General features: G+C 52.8%; 7 protein-coding genes across 7 annotated transcripts; 3 read left to right on the plus strand and 4 right to left on the minus strand.

The window, feature by feature from the left end:
- Positions 1 to 229: 229 nt before the first annotated feature.
- Positions 230 to 6,477, minus strand: GMORB2_7261 (regulatory protein; the record flags this gene model as incomplete). Its single annotated transcript, XM_035469226.1, has 2 exons — positions 230 to 6,331; positions 6,403 to 6,477. Coding segments are annotated over 2 exons (6,177 nt in total), but the record flags the coding sequence as incomplete, so codon positions are not given.
- Positions 6,478 to 7,217: 740 nt separating this feature from the next.
- GMORB2_7262 (Chs5-Arf1p-binding protein BUD7/BCH1) lies at positions 7,218 to 9,670 on the plus strand (the record flags this gene model as incomplete). The annotated part of the gene is made up of 5 exons (XM_035469227.1): positions 7,218 to 7,240; positions 7,326 to 7,452; positions 7,525 to 7,655; positions 7,724 to 8,004; positions 8,073 to 9,670. The coding sequence occupies 5 exons, from the start codon at positions 7,218 to 7,220 to the stop codon at positions 9,668 to 9,670; spliced, it is 2,160 nt and encodes a 719-aa protein (XP_035320922.1).
- Positions 9,671 to 11,198: 1,528 nt separating this feature from the next.
- GMORB2_7263 (Taurine catabolism dioxygenase TauD, TfdA family) lies at positions 11,199 to 12,583 on the minus strand (the record flags this gene model as incomplete). Its single annotated transcript, XM_035469228.1, has 4 exons — positions 11,199 to 11,561; positions 11,628 to 11,836; positions 11,898 to 12,114; positions 12,185 to 12,583. The coding sequence occupies 4 exons, from the start codon at positions 12,581 to 12,583 to the stop codon at positions 11,199 to 11,201; spliced, it is 1,188 nt and encodes a 395-aa protein (XP_035320923.1).
- A 994-nt stretch (positions 12,584 to 13,577) lies between these two features.
- GMORB2_7264 (uncharacterized protein) lies at positions 13,578 to 14,765 on the plus strand (the record flags this gene model as incomplete). The annotated part of the gene is made up of 1 exon (XM_035469229.1): positions 13,578 to 14,765. One exon carries the CDS (start codon positions 13,578 to 13,580, stop codon positions 14,763 to 14,765), a length of 1,188 nt encoding a protein of 395 aa, XP_035320924.1.
- Positions 14,766 to 15,131: 366 nt separating this feature from the next.
- GMORB2_7265 (DNA-directed RNA polymerases I, II, and III subunit RPABC4) lies at positions 15,132 to 15,426 on the minus strand (the record flags this gene model as incomplete). The annotated part of the gene is made up of 2 exons (XM_035469230.1): positions 15,132 to 15,156; positions 15,224 to 15,426. 2 exons carry the CDS (start codon positions 15,424 to 15,426, stop codon positions 15,132 to 15,134), a joined length of 228 nt encoding a protein of 75 aa, XP_035320925.1.
- A 3,533-nt stretch (positions 15,427 to 18,959) lies between these two features.
- GMORB2_7266 (uncharacterized protein) lies at positions 18,960 to 19,634 on the plus strand (the record flags this gene model as incomplete). The annotated part of the gene is made up of 2 exons (XM_035469231.1): positions 18,960 to 19,017; positions 19,357 to 19,634. 2 exons carry the CDS (start codon positions 18,960 to 18,962, stop codon positions 19,632 to 19,634), a joined length of 336 nt encoding a protein of 111 aa, XP_035320926.1.
- A 1,061-nt stretch (positions 19,635 to 20,695) lies between these two features.
- On the minus strand, positions 20,696 to 21,705 carry GMORB2_7267 (uncharacterized protein; the record flags this gene model as incomplete). The annotated part of the gene is made up of 3 exons (XM_035469232.1): positions 20,696 to 21,162; positions 21,260 to 21,559; positions 21,699 to 21,705. 3 exons carry the CDS (start codon positions 21,703 to 21,705, stop codon positions 20,696 to 20,698), a joined length of 774 nt encoding a protein of 257 aa, XP_035320927.1.
- Positions 21,706 to 22,194: the final 489 nt, after the last annotated feature.

The following is a 22,194-nucleotide window of genomic DNA, read 5'->3' on the forward strand; positions in this document are numbered from 1 at the left end:
GATCAAAAGATTCATTCTTTTTTACTCTCTTAGATTGTCAGAAATAGGGGCGTTTTTATTGCGTCAATGGTATACCTTGTGTTTTTCTTTCGTCAAGTATATCCCGACGTGCAGCAGTAAATACCAGTAAGCATTCCATCTCTTCTAAGTACTAATCAGTAGACAAAAGTATTATACAATCGTTGTAATACAGGCCTTTTCATGAATCATAGACAACTTTGCCCTTGTTCTACTCATCATCCCTTTCCATAGTAGACTCATCCTCCTCAGGATGCACACGCACGGTCGACCCATCAGCCGTTTCGTCTGCGTCTGCCATCTCCGTGTCCTCCTGGCCTTCATTCTCCTCATCATCTTCTTCCTCATCATCGGCCACGTTGCCATGCGTCACATCGGCTTCTACCTCTTCTTCCTCATCCTCTTCTTCACGGAGCCCTTCATCCTGCCCATGGCCTCTTCCCTCCTCGTCGGCCTCTTGACCTTCGTGGGCCTCTAGCTTTGTCTCTTCTTCAGCCTCTTCGTCTTCTTCCCCCTCGCTTTCGCTGCCTGCATCCTCCCCACTCGTCTGTTGGTCGTCAGCGTCGCCTCTTCGGAGGTTTGGGAACATGAGGCCAGGTGGCATCTCCCCATCCGAGGCGTCGGGTGCATCGCTGAGATCGCTCTCATCATCACCATCATTCTCGTCGTCGCTACCCAGATGAACAGTCGTCGTGTCGGCTGCAGCATCGACATTACCCGGGGGAGTAGGCGTCCCCTTTGCTTCCGTCTCCCCTGCCTCCCGACGCACCTGGGCATCCGGGCCATCTTCCTCTTCGCCATCAGATCCAGATTCTGCTCCTGCTGCACCACCTGCATTGTCCTCGCTCATGGCGGCGACGGGAGTCTGGCTGCCACGCTTGCTAGACGTGCGCGTCTTAGCCGCCGGTCCGGCCTTGGGTTGCTCCATCGACCGCATGACGGCCTGCTCTGCCTTGCGCAGCACATCAGGTCTCCTGATACCGGTGCGTCGAGCGCGCGTACCGCCCGCTTCGGGCTTCTCTGACTCTTGCGGTGTGGGTGTCGCGCGTCGGCTACTGTCATTGGCGTCCTGGGTATCTATCGGGTTGAGCAAGCTCTGCAGCGCATTGTTGGCCGGCTTGCGCTCTTCCTGCTCGGCTGCTGCTGCTGTTGCTGCTGCCTCGGCAGCCGCTGCTTCCTCGGCTTCCTTGGCCTTGTGTCTCTCCTCAATGACCTTGGCTGGCTCGGTTCCGGGGAGGCTATCGCCAATGTCGAGGTAGATCTTGGAGTAGCAGTCATTGATGAGGTCGTCGATGGGACCTGCCCTGGTCAGGCCGCCGTTCAGTTTCTTCAGCTCGATCACATCCCTCATACAGCTGAACACGGCCGTGTGGGGACCCTCGGGCACCGCCCAGTCCGTGATTCGGCCTGAGACAATATCAAACTCCTCTGCTGACATGGACTTGAACACCTCCTCGGTGGCCTCAGGAATCTCGTAGATCCTCCGCAGAAGCTTGACAAACTCGTGACAACACCACTGCCACAAGTCGAGGAAGTGATAGAAGTCGGCTCCCTTTTTGCGGATCCGTTTAAGAAGCTGCTCCATGTTGAATCTGTCTGAAAGAATACCAAGCAGTCGCACAACAAAACGCGTATATCGTTCCGTATACACATGGTGTCGGCCTGGCCGTTCCGCGTCGCATTTCCACACGTTCATCACCATCGTCTTGGTGAGCATGCTGTCGCCCAGGATGTCAAAGGCATCCCTGGCAGACTCCCAGACCTCTTCAGAAGGCTTTTGTCCTTGTTTTTCATCGCCGTCGTCATTGCTATCACCTTCCTCGCCAACACCATCGCTGCTAGTCTTGTTATTGTTCGTGGTGGCGTTGTCGTCGTCCTTGAACAGGATGGTAGCATGACGCATAATGATACGGTGTTGCCAGTTGGACTTATCCTTGTCCGCCAAGTTTTCCAGGCTAGCAATTATGTACTCATCCCAGTCTTCGGGTTTGTCAAACGAGGCAAACTCGTCGTCCTCCTTGATAGACACGCCAAATGGCTGCTCCGAGAGTGTCTTGGCGGCCTCCTTGGCCTGCAGGTCGCCGCGCATCACCATCTTGTGCACAATGGAGACAATCTTGTAGTGGGGTTCGAGGATGGGCTCGCTCCTGCGGGACTTACGCGCATTGTACGCTACTTCGACAGACTTCTTGAGCACCTCGAGCAAGGTGCTGGCCGTGATGTGCGAGTCCCGGTCGGTCGCGTCCATCTGGTCCGCATCTGCCGTGAACATCTTCCAGTAACATTTGGCCAGCATGTAGGAGTTCTTCCAGTTGTTGGGCTGGCGCTTTGCGGCCATCTTGAACAGCCTGGCTGCGTACTTCCACACCTTGTACTGCGGCAGCTCATCGTGCACGATGCGCTTGAAAGTTCCCTGTCCTGTGGCCTCGATGAAGAAGCGCTCCTGCTCCGAGTGTTGGAACGGCTCCATGGCAAACGGCTGTCTGCTAGAAGAGTACATGCGCATACCGAAGCGCTGATACAGGTCGTGCAGTGGGTCGCCATCATACTCCTCAATGTCCACAATGTGCGAGTGCGACAGGGCCAACGTGTAACAGTGGATGGCGCCACGCTGGAATCTGAGGAGCTCGGCACGGTCCTTGTTGATCCTCTCGGCCGTCCACAGCACAGCCTCATCCAACTCGTAGTCAAAGCACTCGGCCAGGCGGAACCAGGCATCCCAGCGATCTGGGGTAAATTGCAACTGCAGGCGGAGCAACGTGGCGCCGATGCGCAGATCATCGGTAGCGCCGGGCGTCTGGCGACGGTTGAGATCGACACCCTTGAACTTGGTCAGAGCAATCATACCGAGGAGAAAGAACCAGCCGTGATTAGCCAGGACGGCATCTGAGCGAGGAGGCACGTTGACGGCATCCAAATAGACGCCGCCCGTGAGAGCCCGGTAAAGCCTTAGCGGGTGGATGGGCTTCTTGAGGTACTCGGTGAAGTTGCGCAGGTTGTGGATCATCTGCGCGTTCGACTTGAGCTGGCCAATGGCTTGCTGCATGTGGTCGATGGTCGTCTTGAGCTCCGATTTGAGCAGGTCCTTAACTGACATGCGCTTGGCAAGCACCATGACGCGCTCTACGAGCTGGATCGCCTTGGACTTTTGAAGCGTCTCATGTGGACAGCCGTGCTCCTGGACGCCGAACGCACCGACGCCGAGCTTGAGCCCGTACAGGTCGTAGAGCACCTGCTCGAGATAGTCCTCCCAATGGTCAAGGTCCTTCATCCTGAGCAGCTCCCTACGCATGAGGTTGAGGAAGATTTTGTTGGAGACCTTGCAGAATTTGCGAAGTCCGATTACCCGGTGGACGGCTGAGAGATAGTTGGCCTTTTCGTTATCCGGCGAGATGAACGAGCCGTGTTGCTCAATAGCCGCGTCCATGAGAGTGTAATGAAGAGTCCAGGCTCGCACCTGCATCTCGCGGAGCTTGTTGCTCATGGCCTGAAATGTGCTGTTGTTAGGTGAGGCAGGCGAAGCGCTGATGCCCACGCGAACCTCGTCCTCACAGAGAGATGCCACATGAAGCAGGCAATTTACCTTGGCCAGGGCCGCAGCAGTGGACCTGAAGTGGTCCCCGTCAATGATATCAAAAGCGGTGGGTTCGTTGATGGCCATGGAGAGTGCCTGTACTAGTTGCTCGTCTAGAGACCTAAGAGTCCTGAGCAAGAGAAGCTTTCGCGAGTCATCGGGGGTCTTTGTATACGCCTCTCCGTCGAGGTCAGCAACAATCATCTCGATGCTCCTGAGGTGGCACGAGAACTTCTTGGTCTTGTAATCAATGGCTTCGTAGGCGATGCCCAGCTGCGACCACAGAAAGAGCCTCAGCTCCGTGCTGCTATTGAGGAGGAATTTCCACAGATCACGTAGTCCTTGACCAGCACATTCTGACAAGGGCTCGCCGTCTTCTGTTGTCTCCTTGGTGGCCTTTTCGCCGTCGGCATCCACAGATGAGCGGGGGCTATCTTCGGCCATGACGCGGACAGATGAAGGATTAAGGACTGGCTCCAGCGTCTCGATGACATGAACAGGATTCTCCATCTCATCCTGGAATAGCCCGATGAAGAAGTCCATTGTGGTGAGCCTAGAAATCTCCCTATCGGCAGCCTCTGCAGATACAATAGGCATGACGTTGCTGTTGGGGAGCGTTATGGGCTCGGTCTTCTCGGTCGACATGAAATCCCTGAGTGACGTCCACATCAAGAGCATGTGCTCCCTGACAGGATCTTCAGCATGGGATGCTGCTACGACTGACGCCCACATAAAGCGCACGCAGATGGGGTCACTGGCCGGCCTATCTAGGAGGCTGACGTATGTCGATGTGACGTTAAGCCAGCGTGACAGACGGTCCTTTGTCTCGATTCGGGTAGCATAGCCTGCGACGCTGGCCGGATCGATGATGTCGTCATATATGTCCATGCACAATTCAAATAGCATAGGGACCAACGTGCTCAGGTCCTCCAACCGTTCTGGCGATGCCTGTGAGTATTCAATTTCATCAGTGACCCGTTGCAGCAGACCGCAATGGAATCGACTGAGCATCTGGATGACGGTCGCCTTCATCTCGTCGGGCCACTTGACTTTGGTATATGACTTGCTGACGGCCCGGATCCACTCAAACGCAGCGTCTCCGCCTGTCATCCAAGAGGTGTTTGCATTGATACGATCGACAAAGGCCCTGAGCCCCTTGGCCTCGTTGAATGGCGTTCCTTTGGCTTGGTCCTGCGAGCCCGACTTCGCATGTTCCAGGAAAGACGATAGGCCCAGTGAAGGCTTCTCTTCCTTGCTGGTCAAGACTCGCGCCGTCTCCTGGGAGAAGGTGGACACCACAGCGCGCAAGTCTTTGGACGCTAATGGCGTGAGCCCAGACATGCGGTCTTCCGATGTTGACGACTCTTGAAGCTCTGTCAGACGTTGGATTGTCTCTTTGTCCTCGACACCCAGGTTCTCCAATATGTTCCTCGTCGCCTGGAACAGGTTGTGGTCGGCTTCTTGAAACGGCTGAAGTTGGGAGGCAATCGAGGCACCGGGGGCTACAGACTCGGAGGCATCAACAGTCTCTCGCCTGCGAACTCGCTTGCTACGCTTTTCGCGCACCGATTCTTCGTCTACTGCCTCAGGGATTCCTGCTGTTGATTGAGACCTCTTGCGTGTCGTCGGAGCTGAGCTTCCCCGGTCATTCTGTGCTTTGTCTTCCGTCTTGTCCACCTTTTGCTTCCCAGAATCGGTCCCATTCTCTTTTTTACCGTCTCCTTCTTTGGTACCGTTCTTGTCCTTTGACGGTCCGGTGGCTTCTTTCTCTTGTGTAGCAGACGTCCCTTTGTCTGCATCACCAGTTTCGCCATTCTGCGGCGTCATTTCCCGATCGGGGGAGGGTGGGTCCGGCTCGGCACCGCATTCTATAACGGAGGCTGTCAAGTCGTCAATGTGCTTCATGAGCTCTTCTCCGAGATCCGCCCAAGAGCATACAGGGTCGGCATCGTTTTCTTCTTCTTCATTTTCTAGCAGTTTCTGATCTCTGGGTGGGCTCGAGGGTGGCGGGGTCAAGCTTTGAGTAGGGTCTGGAAGAAATGGTATAGGATCCATGAGACGCTTCATGAGCTCGGGGATATTCTTTTCCACCCAGGGCAACATGGCAGGATGCGACAGGGCTATCTTATCGTCAAGAAGCTCGAGCTGACTCTTCAGTTGGCCACCAGCAAGACCCTCTGCTAGGGACGGGGGCTCGACTTCGGTAGTAGCCGGGTCGTCGTCGAGTTCGATTGCGGCCTCGAGACAGAATCGCTTGAGTCGCGCGCTGTTCATGGACGCGGCGAACCGGCCTGCCCTGCGCCATACCTCCGGGTCGGATGGATCCTGGTCGAGTGCCTTGGCCCAGTAGTCTAAAACCTTGTCGCCACCTTCATCGCCGTAGATTCGTCGGCGCTTCTTCCAGTTGGGGTCCGAGTATCGCAGGTCCTTCAGCTTATCGAGAAAGAACTCTCCGTAGTTCTTGTATCCTAGGTACAGGGCCAGAGACAGGGTTGTGGCCACGCCGTCGGCACCGCCGGCGTCAATGTCCAGGCCCGCGGGGAAGGCCTCGAGTCCTTGGGAATCGACCTCCCCATTTGCTTGCCTTTCTGCACGCTCGTAATCGGTCCTCGCTTCGCGGTATTTGAAGATTTCCGACTCAAATAGTTCGTCGTAGGCTGCGGCAGCAGCTTCGCGGGAGGGCTGGCCTTGGGCATGGAGCTTCAAAGCTGTTTGGAAACGCTTGAGAGCCTCGTCGACCTGATATGAGAAAAAGTCAGATATATATTGCTGAATTATTCAGAAATGAAGGAGCGATGGGGTCGACAGACATGAACCTCCTTTGTCGTGTCAATCTGCTCATCGATATTCTCCTCGGGTTCGAGGTTGATGGCCTGGAAGGCCGGCTGTGCGCGCAACGTAATAGTTAGCATGATAAATGATGTTCAACATGAAGGGCAGCCGTCGACTTACCATGATGACGACAAGTGCGTCCAAGATGTAGGGGCCGTCATTCAAGTTAGTACCATGGATGTATTGCTGTTGCCATCCGCGTCTTGTCTGTCGTAGGAGCGAGCAATGATGTGGGATATCGCGTCAGTGAAACGCGATGCGACTGCTTCGATTTTGCCAACCCTACACCTCATTCATCTGTAGTCTTGTGGCTTGGTTGGTGCCTGTGGCTTGATCAAAGAGGCAACCAAGCAAACAGACAAACAAACAAGCAAACTAGACAATCGTGTAATGATCAGCCTAGAGGTACGGAGTACTCCGTATATGTAGTTAATACCAGGTGAAGAGGGTGGCACGTGTTCTACATGTACGGCGCAGCGATAATGCTCAGGGGAACAGGTGCGATACGCCAGAAACGCCACAGGCGTAAGCCACACCTTACACTATTGACCCCAATTGAACACAAAGGGACAGCTTCATCTCCACCGCTTGCGATACTCTCGCACTATTTGGCAGCCAAGCAAGCTTCTCACGGCCTAGGTCTTGCTCGTTTCATTGACTTGGCCTTGTTTTCCCTTCCCTTCCACAGCTGAGAATATCATCATCTCAGTCTTGGTTTAAGTCGGGTTAGACAAGCCCCCTGCTGCGTACCTCACGACAGGCCTCCCGTCGCAAGGGAGCTTTTATCGCAGTCATGGTAGCGCCTGCCGTCCCTGAGTGAGTCCCCTCCCCCTCCTCTGCCCTTGAGGTGTTTCTCGCCACCTACTGACACCATCTCGCCATTTTCTTTCGATACGCAAAGGCTCACAGAGGAGATCCTCCATGAGTCACTCGATGCGAGAACCGAGTCGCTCGTTGCCCTGCGCGAGCTGGGTCCTCCCGATCTCGTCCACCTAGTTAAGCAGGCGACGCGCAATCAGGGAAAGCAGGTACGAAGCCAGCGTCGCGCAATGTTTGACGGCTTAAAAATGTTACTAAAATTTCCTTCCGAAACTTGTTAGACCGGGATTTACCACCATGTCACCGGCGTCGATGCCTCTTCCTCGGCTAGTCTCGCCGCCTACATCAACACTCTGACGTATAAGGAGCACGGTCAGAACACAAGCACCAAGATTGTCGAGGGGGTCTACTGGTATGGGATTCGCGCATCGTCGCCTGGTGGTGTCTGGGATTTCTTGGCTAACTAATATGTGCTTCCAGCTGCTACAATGCTTTCTCGAGGCTCGATATGCGCATACATGTTTCGATCCCCGGCACCGTCGAGAGTTACTGCATCGACGAGCGCGGCGATAGGAAGAAGGCAACCGATGATCTGTGGCTTGAGACATATCTCTGCAGCGTTCTGCGCGCGTACTCGTACGCCGACGATGGCAGTGGCGACACGATTCGCAAGATTATTGGCGTTCGACGCTTCAACCCTGTCACGAGCACCGAGACCGAACACCGCTTCCTGAATGCTGCCGAGCAGCTCTTCTTTAGGGGTGGGAATCTTTGATATAATTTCCTCGTTTGTTTTGTTCACCTGATCTAACGTTCGTATGACTTGCAGGATGGCAATTGGGCTCCGACTCTGTGGTGCAGCTGCCCACCAACGTGTCCAACCACCTGACTTCTGGTCTCCTCAAGTATCTCGAGACGACGGGCCGATACGCGTCCGGAATCAACCTGTTTGAGAAGCTGCGCACTCAGAGTGTCGAGGTGTCCTCGCTGCTGGCCAAGGTGCTCTTCATGGGCAACGAGGAGGTGTCCGGAGTCAGAACGCTGCACCAGTCGCTGCAGGACACACCTATGGACTACGTCATGCTCGATACACAGGCTGAGTTCCTGCTCCAAAAGGCCCGCAAGGCGGCCAACCCCGAGCAGAGGGAGGAGAGGTTAAAGATGGCACTCCGGTGCGCCGACCGTAGCACGATTGCGGCTCCCAGCGAGTTTGGGACGTGGGCCAGGCTGGCACAGGTCTACGTGGCCATGGAGGACTGGGGCAACGCGCTGACGATCCTCAACTCGTGCCCCATGTTCACATACCAGGACAAGGATGCTCCTGTTATGCCTGAGCCGAGAGAGGTCCACCTGCCGACGCTGCCCGAAACGCGTCTCGACGAGATAGACAGCGAGCCAGAGTCACGGTACGCGGAGCAGGTTGACCCCAGTCTCCTAGGACTACGTGCAGCCTCATACAAGGGTACCTTTAAGCTGGCCTACAGCATCCTGACCGAAATGACGGCTAAGATTGGATGGGATCAGCTGCTCAAGATCCGCAGCAATGTCTTTGTCATGGAGGACGAGTACCGCACAGAGAAGCAGGAGGCCACTGCCTCGGGGCCGAAGCGGAGCCCGAGCGTCGACGGACTCCGTGGCACCCCAGATGTGACAATCAATGGAGACCATGAGGAGGAGGACGATGAGGATGATGATGACGAGGACGATGAGGTCAAGGACGCCGAGGCCAAGACGGCCAAGACCAACGGTGAAAAGAGCAAGTTGGAGAAACCTACGAGCACCGTCAACCCTGAAGAAATCAAGGAGGAGGGAGAGAATGTGAGGATTGCCAAGCAGCAACCCATACAACATCTACGGACGAAAGCTGACGATGAGACGATGCAGGGCACCGTCAACGACGAGCACCTTTCCAAGCTCAACACAAAGCGGCTGTGCGAGCGCTGGCTGGACAGTCTCTTCATGGTCCTGTATGAGGACCTGCGTGTGTACACCATCTGGCGGACGCAGATGGCACAGTACCGCGCGCAGCAGATGCAGTACCGCAAGTCGGCCGAGGAGTGGGAGATTCTGGGCTCCCTAGCCGAGCGTCTGCAGCACACGGACGAGGCCATGGAAGCGTACCGGGCGTGTCTGGCCCTTCGCTTCAGCCCCAAGGCCCTGGCCGGCATCCTTCGCATGTACCGCAAGAGTAACAGCACGCGCGAGACGGTGCAGGCTATCATCCGCCTCGTAGCCTGGCAGTACCGCTGGTACAGCGAGTTCAGCCCCGAGCTGCTGCACACCATCCGCTCCCTCATCGAGGACGAGGGTGCCGTCAAGGTCAGGAGCATCATCCAGGCCACCAGCCTGCCTCAGAACGTGCTCGACCTGACGCACCACTATGCCGCCCTGTGTGCTACTTTCCGCAGCAGCGGGACCGACGGTTAGAGCTAGCCAGTCCACCGTCCAAAAAGGACATGGTGTTGTTTTTATCTTCTTCTTGGAGGCGCTGGTTTCTTAAAATCTCTTCCGGTCGGCTTCTTTTTCTTTTTCTGTTTTTTATTCGTCTTTATCTTTATCGGCGGGAAATAAGGGGAGGTTAAAGAGATGTGGGCCATACTCTTGTGATTCGAGCAACAGGGCTGTGTGCAGCAGATTGTCCGGGATGAGCAATTCAAAGACATGATAAAGGACTTGAGACTTGTTCCCTGTGCTGGGATATGTAAATCTGAGACGTCAAATATTCTTGGTTCAATGAATCCTCTCCGAGTGGGACGAGCGAGACTGTAAGGCCCTATCGTGATATCGAGGCTGCTCTCGACTCCCCCCGCCCCCCGGCCTGATCAGGGTCTCCTATCTTGGCCCACACAAAGCTGCTTCTTAACCGCCAGTCAACACCCTGCCCGCTAGTTCTGTGTATGCAACTACGGGTTTCATATTAGATGCATCTCCTTATAACTGTCCTATAATCTAGGACTACTCATTAGGTGGTCACGAAGAAGAAAACCAGAGGGTCATGGTACCTCTCCTTCTCTCTCTCTCTCTCTCTCTCTCTCTCTCTCTTCTTGTGATGATAGGGGGGAATAATGAGAAGTAACAAAGCGTCCAGGGTATCTCAACGAGTATCGCTTATATGTATTTGTAAGTTTTTGAGTCTACCCTCCTGGATATTCGCCGATCGACACGACGAGCAAGACGAGGAAGACCGCATGCGAGGAATCGAAGCGTACGGTGGAGGGTTTGGACAGTGGAAAGGTGTCTGGATATCGTTGAATAACAGGAGGCGTTTATGTGAATACACGCTGCAAACATTTCTAACATACCTTCGAGGTAGGTTAGGTGTTCTATAGTGTTGAGATTCTTGTTCTGTTTATTATCGTGGTATCGGACTCGACGGCATCATTATCGAGTCCGGCTTACCTAAGCTATAGTGTGATTTACTACGACAGTCCTTGTCAAAACACAACACAAGGATAGCTCTGCTTTTATGCCAACAAGAGGGCAAAAAAGTAAGACGGTAAATATAATCTTTTATGATCTAGCTAGGAGGGAAGAAACCGACGTTTCTATAGCCAGGTTTGACCTAAGTGCCTAAGGCAGAACGGAACGGTGCCAACAGCCGGGCTTTGTTGTGAGAAATCGCATCTTACACGATCTAACAGCCCATAGAGTTGACATCTTTCCTTCAATCTTTCGAGATGTTCTAGAATTGGGCAAAGTCGAAGTTTGGCATCATTTCCGGTCCCTTCTTGGAGATTCCCTCAGATGTGTTGGTAGCCCGAGGCTACATGTCATGGGATGCAGGTACAGACCGCACAGCACATGTATTCCCCTTTGCTTTTCCAGGCCATTGGTTGTAGGATATACATGCTATTTGGCGCCTGGGATTTCCTCGAGTTGGTTTACATTGATAAATGAAGTATGGCAAACCACCGGAGCACCATATCTTTGATATTCCTCGTGCACACCGAGGCCATTACAACCACGATGACCCCCCAACATCGACCTCATCCCACCTCGCCGCTACCGGACTCTCCGTACTTCCCTGTGCAGCCTGCCACATCAATCTCTTGGATTCCCCCAGCTCCCCGGTCACAGAGTGCCATACACCGCGGTTATGCCAGATAACAAGATCATCAGGCTCATAACGATGAACATAGACGTACTCGGGGCTCATGGCCTTCTTCATAAGGCTGTGGATCTTGGCACGGGCCTCGACGAAATCCTCAATCTTGGTTTCCTTGCCGGTCTTGGGATCAGTGGTGACGAGTTGGTATATGCAACATCCTAGGGCGATCATGTGCGGCCTATTAGGCAGTCCGGGGTTGCGCAACACTAGCTTTGTTCGACGTCTCGGTGAATAACGGTTCCCTGTGGTGGGGCTTCGGTGGGATCAGGAACGTACCGGATAACGGTGGACTTTATCCCATGTCCACGGTTCGAGGTAATCAAACGGTGTCTCCTTCCCCTGGCTGACGATCGTGAGACCATCCGAGGTGGCCTTGCAGTCGGCAATCCAGTTGTATGCTCGTGGTGCGTACTGTACCGCCGTATTCATCGCCCATTCTTTTTCCTCCGGTGTGAGGAGGCTGAATGCCCTTGCGCCGGATACAACTGCACCATGTCAGGTGTGCTGTTTCTCATAGTGACACGCGAGTATTGCTGTGTGACTCACAAGCTGTTCCGCCTGCAGCCACAGTCTTCTTCTTCCCATTCTCAAAGATGAGTGTCTGGTCGGGTAGATGACTGGGGGTCTCCCTGCAGCTGATGATTGTGACTTTTCCGGGGTTGTGCTCATAGAGGGGCGCATCGATGTGCCATCTGTAGAAGCGCGTTTGGCCTTGCTGCACCTCCTCCGGGGTCAAGGGATCGGCATGGAACTCCGCCTGGCTCTATGAACAAGCCAAGAGATTCAGTAATGGGTGCGACGGACAAGTGTAGATATTGACAAGGACTACATACCACATGACGCAGTCGAAGCTCCTTCATACCCCTGTACCCGTCGTGAACCCCATTACCAATGACGACTACGTCGGGGGCCTCAAGCAGACGAGCAGCCTTGTTCCTGCTCAGGATATTGGACTCCTCCTTGACAGCAGTTCTCCCCGCGCTATGGCTGTCTGTGGCGTCATTGTCGAAGATGCGACACAGCTTTGTTAGGATGGTGCCGTTGTCTACGCCGGCTTTGCGGATGACGAGAACACTGTGTTGGTATAGGCCGTCTCGTAGCGCTGAGCAGTCGTCAGCGGAGAGGTTTGAAAGGTCCACGCCGTTCAGTCTGACTTCGGCACCGAGGAGGGTGCCATTCCGCTCAGAGGAGGGGAACGAGACAACCTCGATGGAGGATGTAGAGTGAGGCATGCCTGTCGCGGCGGTTTGTTCTTTTACCTGCGGTACATGCATGGAGACTTTGTGTGTATTTCTTATTATTTTCAGGGCGTCGTACTTCGTCCTCAACACATCACCAATGACTATCGACATTTTCTGTCAAAGATAACGCCTCAGCCGATATGGCATATCCGCCGAGATAAGGTCGTACCATTAAACATGTATGTATTGACCATTAAGGAAAGGCCAAAAGATGATAGAGAGATGAGATACGCACTAGCAAGGCGACACTCTCAAGCAATCAGTTTCAGAGAGATATCTCTGAACTGACAGTCCTTGGTTGCCAATTATATGAAAGGAGTAAAAAAGTGGTCATACATTTATAAGTTCCTTTATCAAGTCTTGATCCATGTACCTAGCTCTACATATATAAGTACATCGCTGTGAACAGCACAGGCAACTCGTTCTCATGATAGTGACGAATGTCCTTTTTCCAGGGCTGCTAGAGGATTCCTTATTAGGAAAATAATTTACCCATTGTCTGTTCTGTGCTCTTGGCGTACGTATATATGGTCAAGATATTTGTAGGGGTGGAGGCTGGTTGCGGATAAGACGTGAAGAGCTGCTATTGTGTATCGACAATATTTTTTCTCCGTTCTTACTCTATTAGATGCCTAGAGATATTGTCTAGGATTTCATGATGCCATGTTAACTGGATTGAATTTGTTGTCAATCTCTACATATGCCTATGATAAGATCACATGTTTGCATGCCTCCGGTGGTGAGAGCCCCGCGCGGGGCTAAAACGTGGCTAGTGGCGGTTGCATCACTTGGAGCTAGAAATTTTGTTTTAGAGATGGCTGCTTATCCGCCCAAGACCATCGTCACCAACAACATCCCACCATCAACCACCAAGGAAGACAGGACGGACTCTTTCTCTTGTTTACCTCAGAGACCATCAAACGAAAGCAATATACTGCTTTCGACCGAACGCACATAGAAACACACGCGCACACATACACACACCATGGCGTCGTCAACGGCTGGCGCTACAGCGCCTCCCCTAGATCCATCGACAGCACCGCCAGCGATCGTGTGCATCGGCATGGCAGGCTCGGGCAAGACGACGTTCATGCGGCGCATCAACTCGTACCTCCACTCGCAGCAGAAGCCCCCCTACGTCATCAATCTGGACCCGGCGGTCCTCACGGTACCCTTCGACTCCAACATTGACATCCGCGACTCGGTCAACTACGAGGAGGTGATGAGGCAGTACAACCTAGGACCCAACGGCGGGATCCTGACGTCCCTGAACCTGTTCGCGACAAAGGTGGACCAGATCGTCGGGCTCTTGGAAAAGCGTGCGCGCCCCGATCCGGAGCAGCCGGACCGCCAGGTCATTGAGAATATCCTGGTGGACACGCCAGGCCAGATCGAGGTGTTTGTCTGGTCGGCGTCGGGCACGATCCTGCTCGAGTCCCTGGCGTCGAGCTTCCCCACGGTGATTGCGTACATCATCGACACGCCGCGCACGACATCGACGTCGACATTCATGTCCAACATGCTGTACGCCTGCTCGATCCTGTACAAGACGAAGCTTCCGATGATTCTCGTCTTCAACAAGACGGACGTGCAGGATGCCGAGTTCGCAAAGGAGTGGATGACGGACTTTGAGGCCTTCCAGGACGCCCTCCGCCGCGACGAGGAGGCCGACCAGACAGGCGAGGGCATGGGTTCCACAGGTCACGGCGGAAGCGGTTACATGGGTAGCCTTCTCAACTCGATGAGCCTGATGCTCGAGGAGTTCTACGCGCACCTCAGCGTCGTCGGCGTCAGCTCGCGCGTCGGCACGGGGATGGACGAGTTCTTTGCAGCCGTGGCCGAGAAGAAGAAGGAGTTCAACGAGGACTACCTGCCCGAGCTGGAGAGGCGACGCAACGAGAGGGATGCGGCGCGCAAGAAGTCACGCGACAAGGAGCTCGATAAGATGATGCAAGGCATGTCCGTCGGTGGCGCTCAAGCTGCCAACAGGAAGGACGGCGACGATGATGACGGGATTGACGTGGCTAGCGATGACTACGACTCGGAAGACGATGCTGCTGCCGACGGTGATGGCAACGGTCTGCAGTCGCGGTACCAGGATGCCATGGGCGACGACGGCGACAATGTCATGGCTGACGCTAGTTTCGCCAAGTACTTGCACAAGCAGAAATAAGAGGCGAGACGTACACTAGTAGCATATAAAGCATTACAGGCGTTATATTCGGGAGACATATGGGCGCAGAATAGCTTTGATTTTGGTAGAAAAGGGAAACAGAGAAAGAAGACAGAAAAAAAAAAAGGTAAAGTGGACTGCCATCTGTACGCTCCCGTCTTGATGGATTGAAATAAATGTCATGATTTCATACTCATCTCCATTCCTCTGTGCTCAAGTAATAAGTCTCCAGTCTGTATTATACGTCTGCGATACTTGCTTCATGTTTCATCCCCAGCGTCATGATGATTCCTCTTTGTATCTGATTTTTTTTCCTCCCCCCTCGTCCATGAACGCCCAAGAGAGAGAGAGGGTGCGCGTGGGAAATCACCTGGCCTCAAATTGAACCATGCTATATTGATATCTGTCAGCTCTACGACTTTTTCCCCCGCTGGTATGACCAACGGAACAGAACATACCGCTTCGTCCTCTCCTTGTAGAGCACACGACCAGCGCAGTGGGGGCAGGCCACGAGAGCATCCTTGCCCAGAGAAACCTGACCGCCGCAGTCACCGCACAGGTACGTCATAATGGCACGGCTCTCGAGGTTGGTGTGCGTGGAGCCGCGGGCGACGCTGGCGGCCGTGCCGGTCGTAGGGACCTGATATCCTTCGCGAGACATGATGATGATCTCTCTCGTATCTGAAGTTCCTCAGTTCCGTATTCCGTGACGTGCGGTCTCGGTGTATCGATGCACTGGCGATGTGGACGTGGGATTTGTAATGTTTCCTTGGATACAGGTTGGAGTCTTGGTCATGGCGATCAAACGAGGCGGTTCCTTTTTTTTCTATCACGGCAGAATTCTACGTCAGGGAAAGGCGGTGAATGATATGACATCTGTCTAACCTACCCTGTACTTGTCGCTTTGTGGCGCCCAGGATTGTATGACTAAGCAGACAGAGGCTGCTGCGACTCTCGCATCGGTAATCTGTAGATAGCCTCATAGATAAATTTCCTTCCTTTTCGAGGATCCAGCAACCAGACATACACACGCATCGACCTAGGACGTACTAGTAGGTAGAGACCACTATATTCATGTCTACGGGTCATCGTGTGCTGTGGTCAGCAGGAAGCACATCGAAGGTTAAGCAGCTATTCAGATCATATTTCGCCTGGGAAGAGATTGATGATTCTTTCTACTATGTGATTGGTTACTTCACCTTTGAATATGCTAGCGAAGGTCATATGCTGGCAAGGCATAGAATGACGTCATGTTTCGAGCTGGCTCCAACTCGGTGTGTAAGAACCCGCTTGCTTCAGCGTGGGACTGATGATACAGATCTGTACCTTGGTATACGTACAACCACAGCCCTTTTTAAATCGGCGATACTTTCCAAATCCCATATGCTGTGATCCCATGCGGCGATCCCTTGAGGCGATCCCTAGAAGCATAATTTGCATACAACACGTGTATCCACCATGCAGCAACCCCCTCGCAGCGGCTAACATAACGTATCCGTAGCCAGTCGTCTGGTTACAAGGCGGGTGCAAGCGGGGAACAAGCGGACCGCTACGGTCTAATACCTGCATACATGTCCCTAGATGGGCGCCATGCCAGGACAATGCGCGATACCCCGTTCCTTAGGTAGAGGAGGAGAATCTCCGAAGACTAGTGATTTGTTTTCTCTCGTGGTGGGTGTAAGCTGGGGCGAGTGTAAGCTGTACAGCGCATTACATGACTCCTTCCATGTGAAATCGTCGGCCGACGGCATGTGTCCGATGAGGCCGGACCGCCACATCTGATGGGGATTTCTCATCAGCCACCGCTTATTCATTTTTTCTACAGCTAATCTGTATATGTATTGTGGAGAAGAGTGAGAAGAGAAACAGGGAAAGAAAAAGGCAGAGAAAGGGGGTTGAAAGATATGAATATGAGTTCTGTGTCCCAAGTTTGTCTGATGTTACCCCGCAGTCTGCCCGAAACTCGCAGTTTCTATGCGACATGCAACATGGTAGATCAGGCGTGTGTACGTATCAAATAGTGACTAATTCATCCTACGAGTGCTATATTCCATACAAGTATGGTTATCCTAATTCCTCCCAAGATTTTCCGGGGGGGGTTTAATAAAACAAATTTCAAGCGGGTGACGCGGGTCGAGGGATGAAAGGTGATATTAGTAATAACGAGCAGATGGCGTCTTCAGATCCCATCAGAGAAGGAGGAAGATCTAAGAGGTGGGAATTCCTACTAGTAGCTAACTGTCGGTTGGGATGGCAATCTTGCCAAGCTTATCCAAGTCGACCGTAGTCATAGGCATAGGTAGTCTCGCTTGAGGATTCTTGTGAAGAGATATCTGGTGTCCGCCATCCTTCTCCACCAGGGCCTTGCTAGACTCGCGGACTCTATAGTTCCAATCTGCAAAGTACTATCAGTGCCTTTCACGAACTTTAGGCGATGAATGTGTTACCAGGCGACATCGAGGGTGAGCTTAGCTACTTCAGGAAGGTATTAGGGGATAGGTTGGGTAACGAGGGCTAAAAGTCATTGCCGGATGGACAAATGAGTAAATGTGAAGTTTCATTTGATGAAGAGAAGAACTGCCTCTTTGGGGTTGTTCTGCCCCTCGTCGGCACTGGACAAATATTTATCCGTCAGGCTTTTTCTCGTAGTCACGTGCCAGTACACAGAAAGGGACGAGATATCATATATTATAGTATCACACAGAAAGGGGCAAGATATCATAGAGTACAGTATCTCACTCCTATATGGTAGTACTCTATAGTATTAGACTATACACTATACACGTGCTCGTGAATGGTTACGGTTACTTCATTGAAGGATCTCGGTGACGGAAGAGAAGGAGGGGGGGGGGGGGGGGGGTGAAAACTAGATGTTCCACTGGATTGGAATTGTTTCTCCTGTTAAGCCTCTTATGGAGTATTACTCGTATCATTGAGAGTTTTCTATTCCGTCGTCTCCTCTACAGAAGGAGAGTTGCAGCATGCAACTACTTGTTCACTTCTTCACAACTTTCCGAGCGCGAATAGGACTGATCACCGGCAGGGTTTCTACCTATTGAAAGTAGAATAGCCATCAAAAAGAATGAAAGTAGGAAAACATATATGAACAGTAATAGTAATAGTAGGTAACTCAAGAGTAATCGTCGTCAATACTTACCCTGACTACGAACTCCGTACTTACTATTCAATATCTGTCTGCCCCTCCTTCTCCTATCCCGCCGCCCAGAAGCGCTGCAGAATGTCGCTTACGGCGATACAAGGCTCAAACGCCGGCCCTTGATCGTCCGGCCGCACCCACACCGTTTCGGTGACCACGCCCCCCTGATGAAACGTGGGATTGTTGTGTCATTTCTCTCTCTCCCTCTCTCTCCCTCTCTCTGTCTTGTCTCTCCGACTCTTCTCTCTTACGTAGAACAGTGGAATTGTTACTATACGGGTACGGAGTGTAATCATTGAGCTACACGACTACTAAGAGGACAGAGACAAAGCTACTTGCATGCACACACCCCCCCGGGATATGTGTCGTTTCGGGCACCGGCATTCATGTCTGTGCAAAAACCACACGGACAATTTTTCGTACGTGTTTATTTTTTTCTTCTTCTCCTCTCTAGCGACTCCCTTGCACCTGACGAGAACCAGTCAGGACCAAGGGATGATGCGATGATCAGAACAGCAGTAGTCCAAGGAAGAGGAGGAGAAAAGACGAATGAGAGTGGGATGCGCCCGTCTCTGTAACGTGGCCGTGATATGGAGACAATATACATACATATATATATATATATATACCTAAGTGCTTCCCTCCTAGAAAAAAATACGAGAAGAAGAAAAAAAAAAGACAGAGGTTGTCTTGACTTGTCCACAACGGCGTACATGCGTGTGTGAGAGAGTGTGTATACCATATCACCATCTGCAATATTATATCGCATTCGTGCATTCATCGCTGAGCAAAGCCTGCTTCCTCTTCCTTACGCATGTGCGTGCGAACCTCGGTCGTCCGACACACGGTCATACAGCCACACAGTCACACACACACACCTCTTCGGCCACCAACCCCGGTTTCCAGATCCATATCCCGGAGAAGGGAACTCAAAGGGGTAATAGGAGCACCTTTTGTTTAATTGAATCGCACAATACCCTACTCGTCAAAGCTCGGCACACATCATATTTTACCTTGTATCCTTTTTTTAATATACCATGTCTACCCGACCTCCGCCGACGTTACTTCCCCCGGACGCGGGTCAACACGACAAGCGTATGTTTTCCACTCACCTTTCTTTGTCTTCTTCTCCTTCTCCTTCTTCTTCTTCTTTTCCCTCCCCTCGCTCTGCCCCCTTTCTTCTTCTTTTCTCCCATGAACCGTTGAGAAGAGCGTCCTGACATCCAAGGACAGCTCGCAAATCAGCAAGAAGATACAACACCAGATCCTCGTCCCGTAGACGGACAGCCCGTCCCGATCCCACGTCTCGTCCATCACCAGGTAGCACCGGCAGGCCCGCCACCAAAACAAGGCCACTCCTGCCTCCCATCGCCACCATGGCCGGTCAGGGCCAGCAGATCTCGACCCCCCCCCCCTCCAGCAACAGCGTCACAGACGAAGGCAGCGTGTCCTCGCCTGGATCCACCGCCGCTGGGGGTGGTGGTGGGTCTACTACCAGCGCCACGAGCAACGGCACCACCACCACCACCACCTCATCCTCCTCCTCCAACTTTCCTCTTTCGCGAAACGATGCCTGTCATTTTGCTTCCTCTCATGAGCTCCAGCTAGTCGATAACCTGGTGACTCTCCTCACCAAGAATCGTGGTCGCGCTCCATCCAGTGCCAATGGCACCAGCAATAACAGCAACAGCAGCAACAGCAATAGATCTTGAGTTTGGAAGGGGAGAATTCTATTCGCTTTGCTTCTCTGCTTCAACTCTGCCATGATATTCTACGATGAAAATGATGATACACAACAAAAGTACTGGGAACAATGGCTCAACATTCATGATGCCGGGGGCCGGGGGGGTGGCGGGGAGGGGGGAAGACATATATTGGTCTGGTCTGCGCATGAGCGTTGCTTTAGGGATATCTTTATCTTATAGAGTAGGAAAATCATTTTGGTTCATTACATTATTATTTTGTGGGACAATCGAAACGGAACTTTCCTTCCAACACAGTGCTCAACGTCATAGGAACAGGTTCAGGAAACTGAACAAGACTTTATCATGTGGAGGTGGACACACCACCAATCCACCGAGGACCTCATGCCATTTCTCCTCCCCTCCGTAATATTGATTACTCCGTACTTATACATCAGGAGACTACTTGAAGCGGGAAATAGATAGAAGAAAAACATGAACCGGTCCTCACCCCGTTGGCCACTTCTCCCCCGCGCTAATTTGTGTAACTTGCACTTGACATGCGGCTCATGCAGCCAGCTTCGACCAAGCGTGCGGCGGATCGGCCATAAAACCAGGCCTGTCCGATTTCCTGGGTCCAGGGGGGGGTGTGTGGCAAGGGTCCCCTTCTCTCAGAGGCCCTTTCTTAAACCTCGGCACAAATCAGCGTTGAGGGAGTGAATACCCCTCGGGTAATGAATAGGTCGGTCCTATGTTCTTTTCTACGGAGAATGCTCTTTTTCTTCTCTTTTTTTTTTTCTGTCGCTATTCCCTCCTCGGTGAATGCATGGTCTTCGGTGGATGTGGATGTGATGGCGATGCGATGTCGTACGTTATATAGAGTACATATGAGCAAGACAAGATAAGAGTCAAGATCTTGAAACACTGTAACATTGACCTGAACTGGTGGCATCCCGGGGGGAGGGAGGGGAACAGGATCTGCGGTTGTGTGGGGTTCAAGCGGAGGGAGCAGAATCCATGGCTCAAGTGCATTCATCTCTATTTCGTAAATTTTCTTTTTTTTCTCTTCTGCCCAAGACTGACTACCATTTTCACCCCGAATCAGGCTGCGACACTCTCTCGGCATACTCCTTCATCCTCGCATTCCTGTCCCGGATGTAGCCGGCCAGGTTATCCGACACCTCAGCGCCCGGGGTGAGTCTGCTATCGACGGGCGAGCCCAGCTGCTCCCACACGGGGACGACGCCGGCCCAAGCCTTGGGCTCCACGTCCGGGCCGTCGGCCTCCTCGTTCCTGGGCTGTATCCCCGGCGGTCCCGTCCTAGACTTGACCGACATGCTGTCTATGCGCACGCGCACCACGTACACGAGGCTCACCTGGAAGGAGGCCACCGGGTTGACCTCCTCCCAGCGGTTGGCGACGATGTGGTTGGTCACGTCGCGCATCACCCGGCGCTTGACGGCCTTGTCTAGGACGGCCGAGCAGGTTCCGTGGATGGTGGCGGAGCGGTAGTTGAGTGAGTGACCGTTCGGTGCAGACGATAGGACCAGGCCGTCCACTTTTGAGGTTGAGAGCGTCCGATAGCGTTAGCAAGACACCCATTTTCCCGTCTTGGGTAGCCTGGTTGAGGGGCGGGCAGGCATGCATCGGCTTACCTTTTGTGGCGGTTATGCACACCCTGACAGGATCACTTGGCTGCCGGTCCTCTCGACTTGATTCCCGTACTAGCTCGACAATCCGAGTTCTCGGATGACCGTGGAGATGGATGACGCATTCCCCTGACCCTCCATCCTCCTCGCTCACCAGGGCAATCATGGGCATGCATGCTGGCAGACCATTGTCCACGTACGATACGTGGGCGATGAAGCTGTCGTCGAAGACGGCCTTGACTGACTCAATGTCGTACGTACCCTGATTGATATTCCTCCTGAGGTAAGCCGGTTCCATCATGTAGTCTGGTCTCATGCAATGTAAATCTTTCTCTCTCTCTCTCTCTCTCTCTCTCTCTCTCTCTCTCTCTGTGTGTGTGTGTGTGTGTGCGTGTATGTGTGCGTGCGTGTCTCACTCTCTTATGGCGTATATGTCCACTACTACCAGGCATGGAAAAATTAGAGTCGTAAAGTAAAAGCTCAAGGCCCAACTTGACAACTTGAATGCCCGAGAGAAACGTCCAGTCGTAACTTGGCACGATAAAGCGGGGGAAGTGGAGAGGCGCCGCCTTTTCGTCCACACCGCGCTCGTCTATTCATCATCAACCATAAGCCGCTGCCAACTGGGCCCAACGTGTGAAGGCGTCTTAGTTTTGTCGTCCAAATCGACATTTCCTCGCCTTATTCTCCTCATCGGGTTGAGAAACTCGAAAATGTAGACGCATACACTGAGGAGAACACATGAGATGTAATACTTCGGGTTATAAGGAAAACACTCTAGCATCACAATGCAACCCTTCCGACCTGCTTTTTTCTCTTTTGTGCATGACATCCCTGGTCTCATCATGATAATTCATCCTAGCCTTGAGAAATGCCCGTACTGACCTTTGATCGATGTCCTCAATCTCGACTACCATCAGATTCGGCCCTGACACGTCATG

Source organism: Geosmithia morbida (assembly GCF_012550715.1).
Source record: "Geosmithia morbida isolate 1262 chromosome Unknown scaffold_8, whole genome shotgun sequence".
In the NCBI taxonomy this organism is placed as follows: Eukaryota; Fungi; Ascomycota; class Sordariomycetes; order Hypocreales; family Bionectriaceae; genus Geosmithia; species Geosmithia morbida.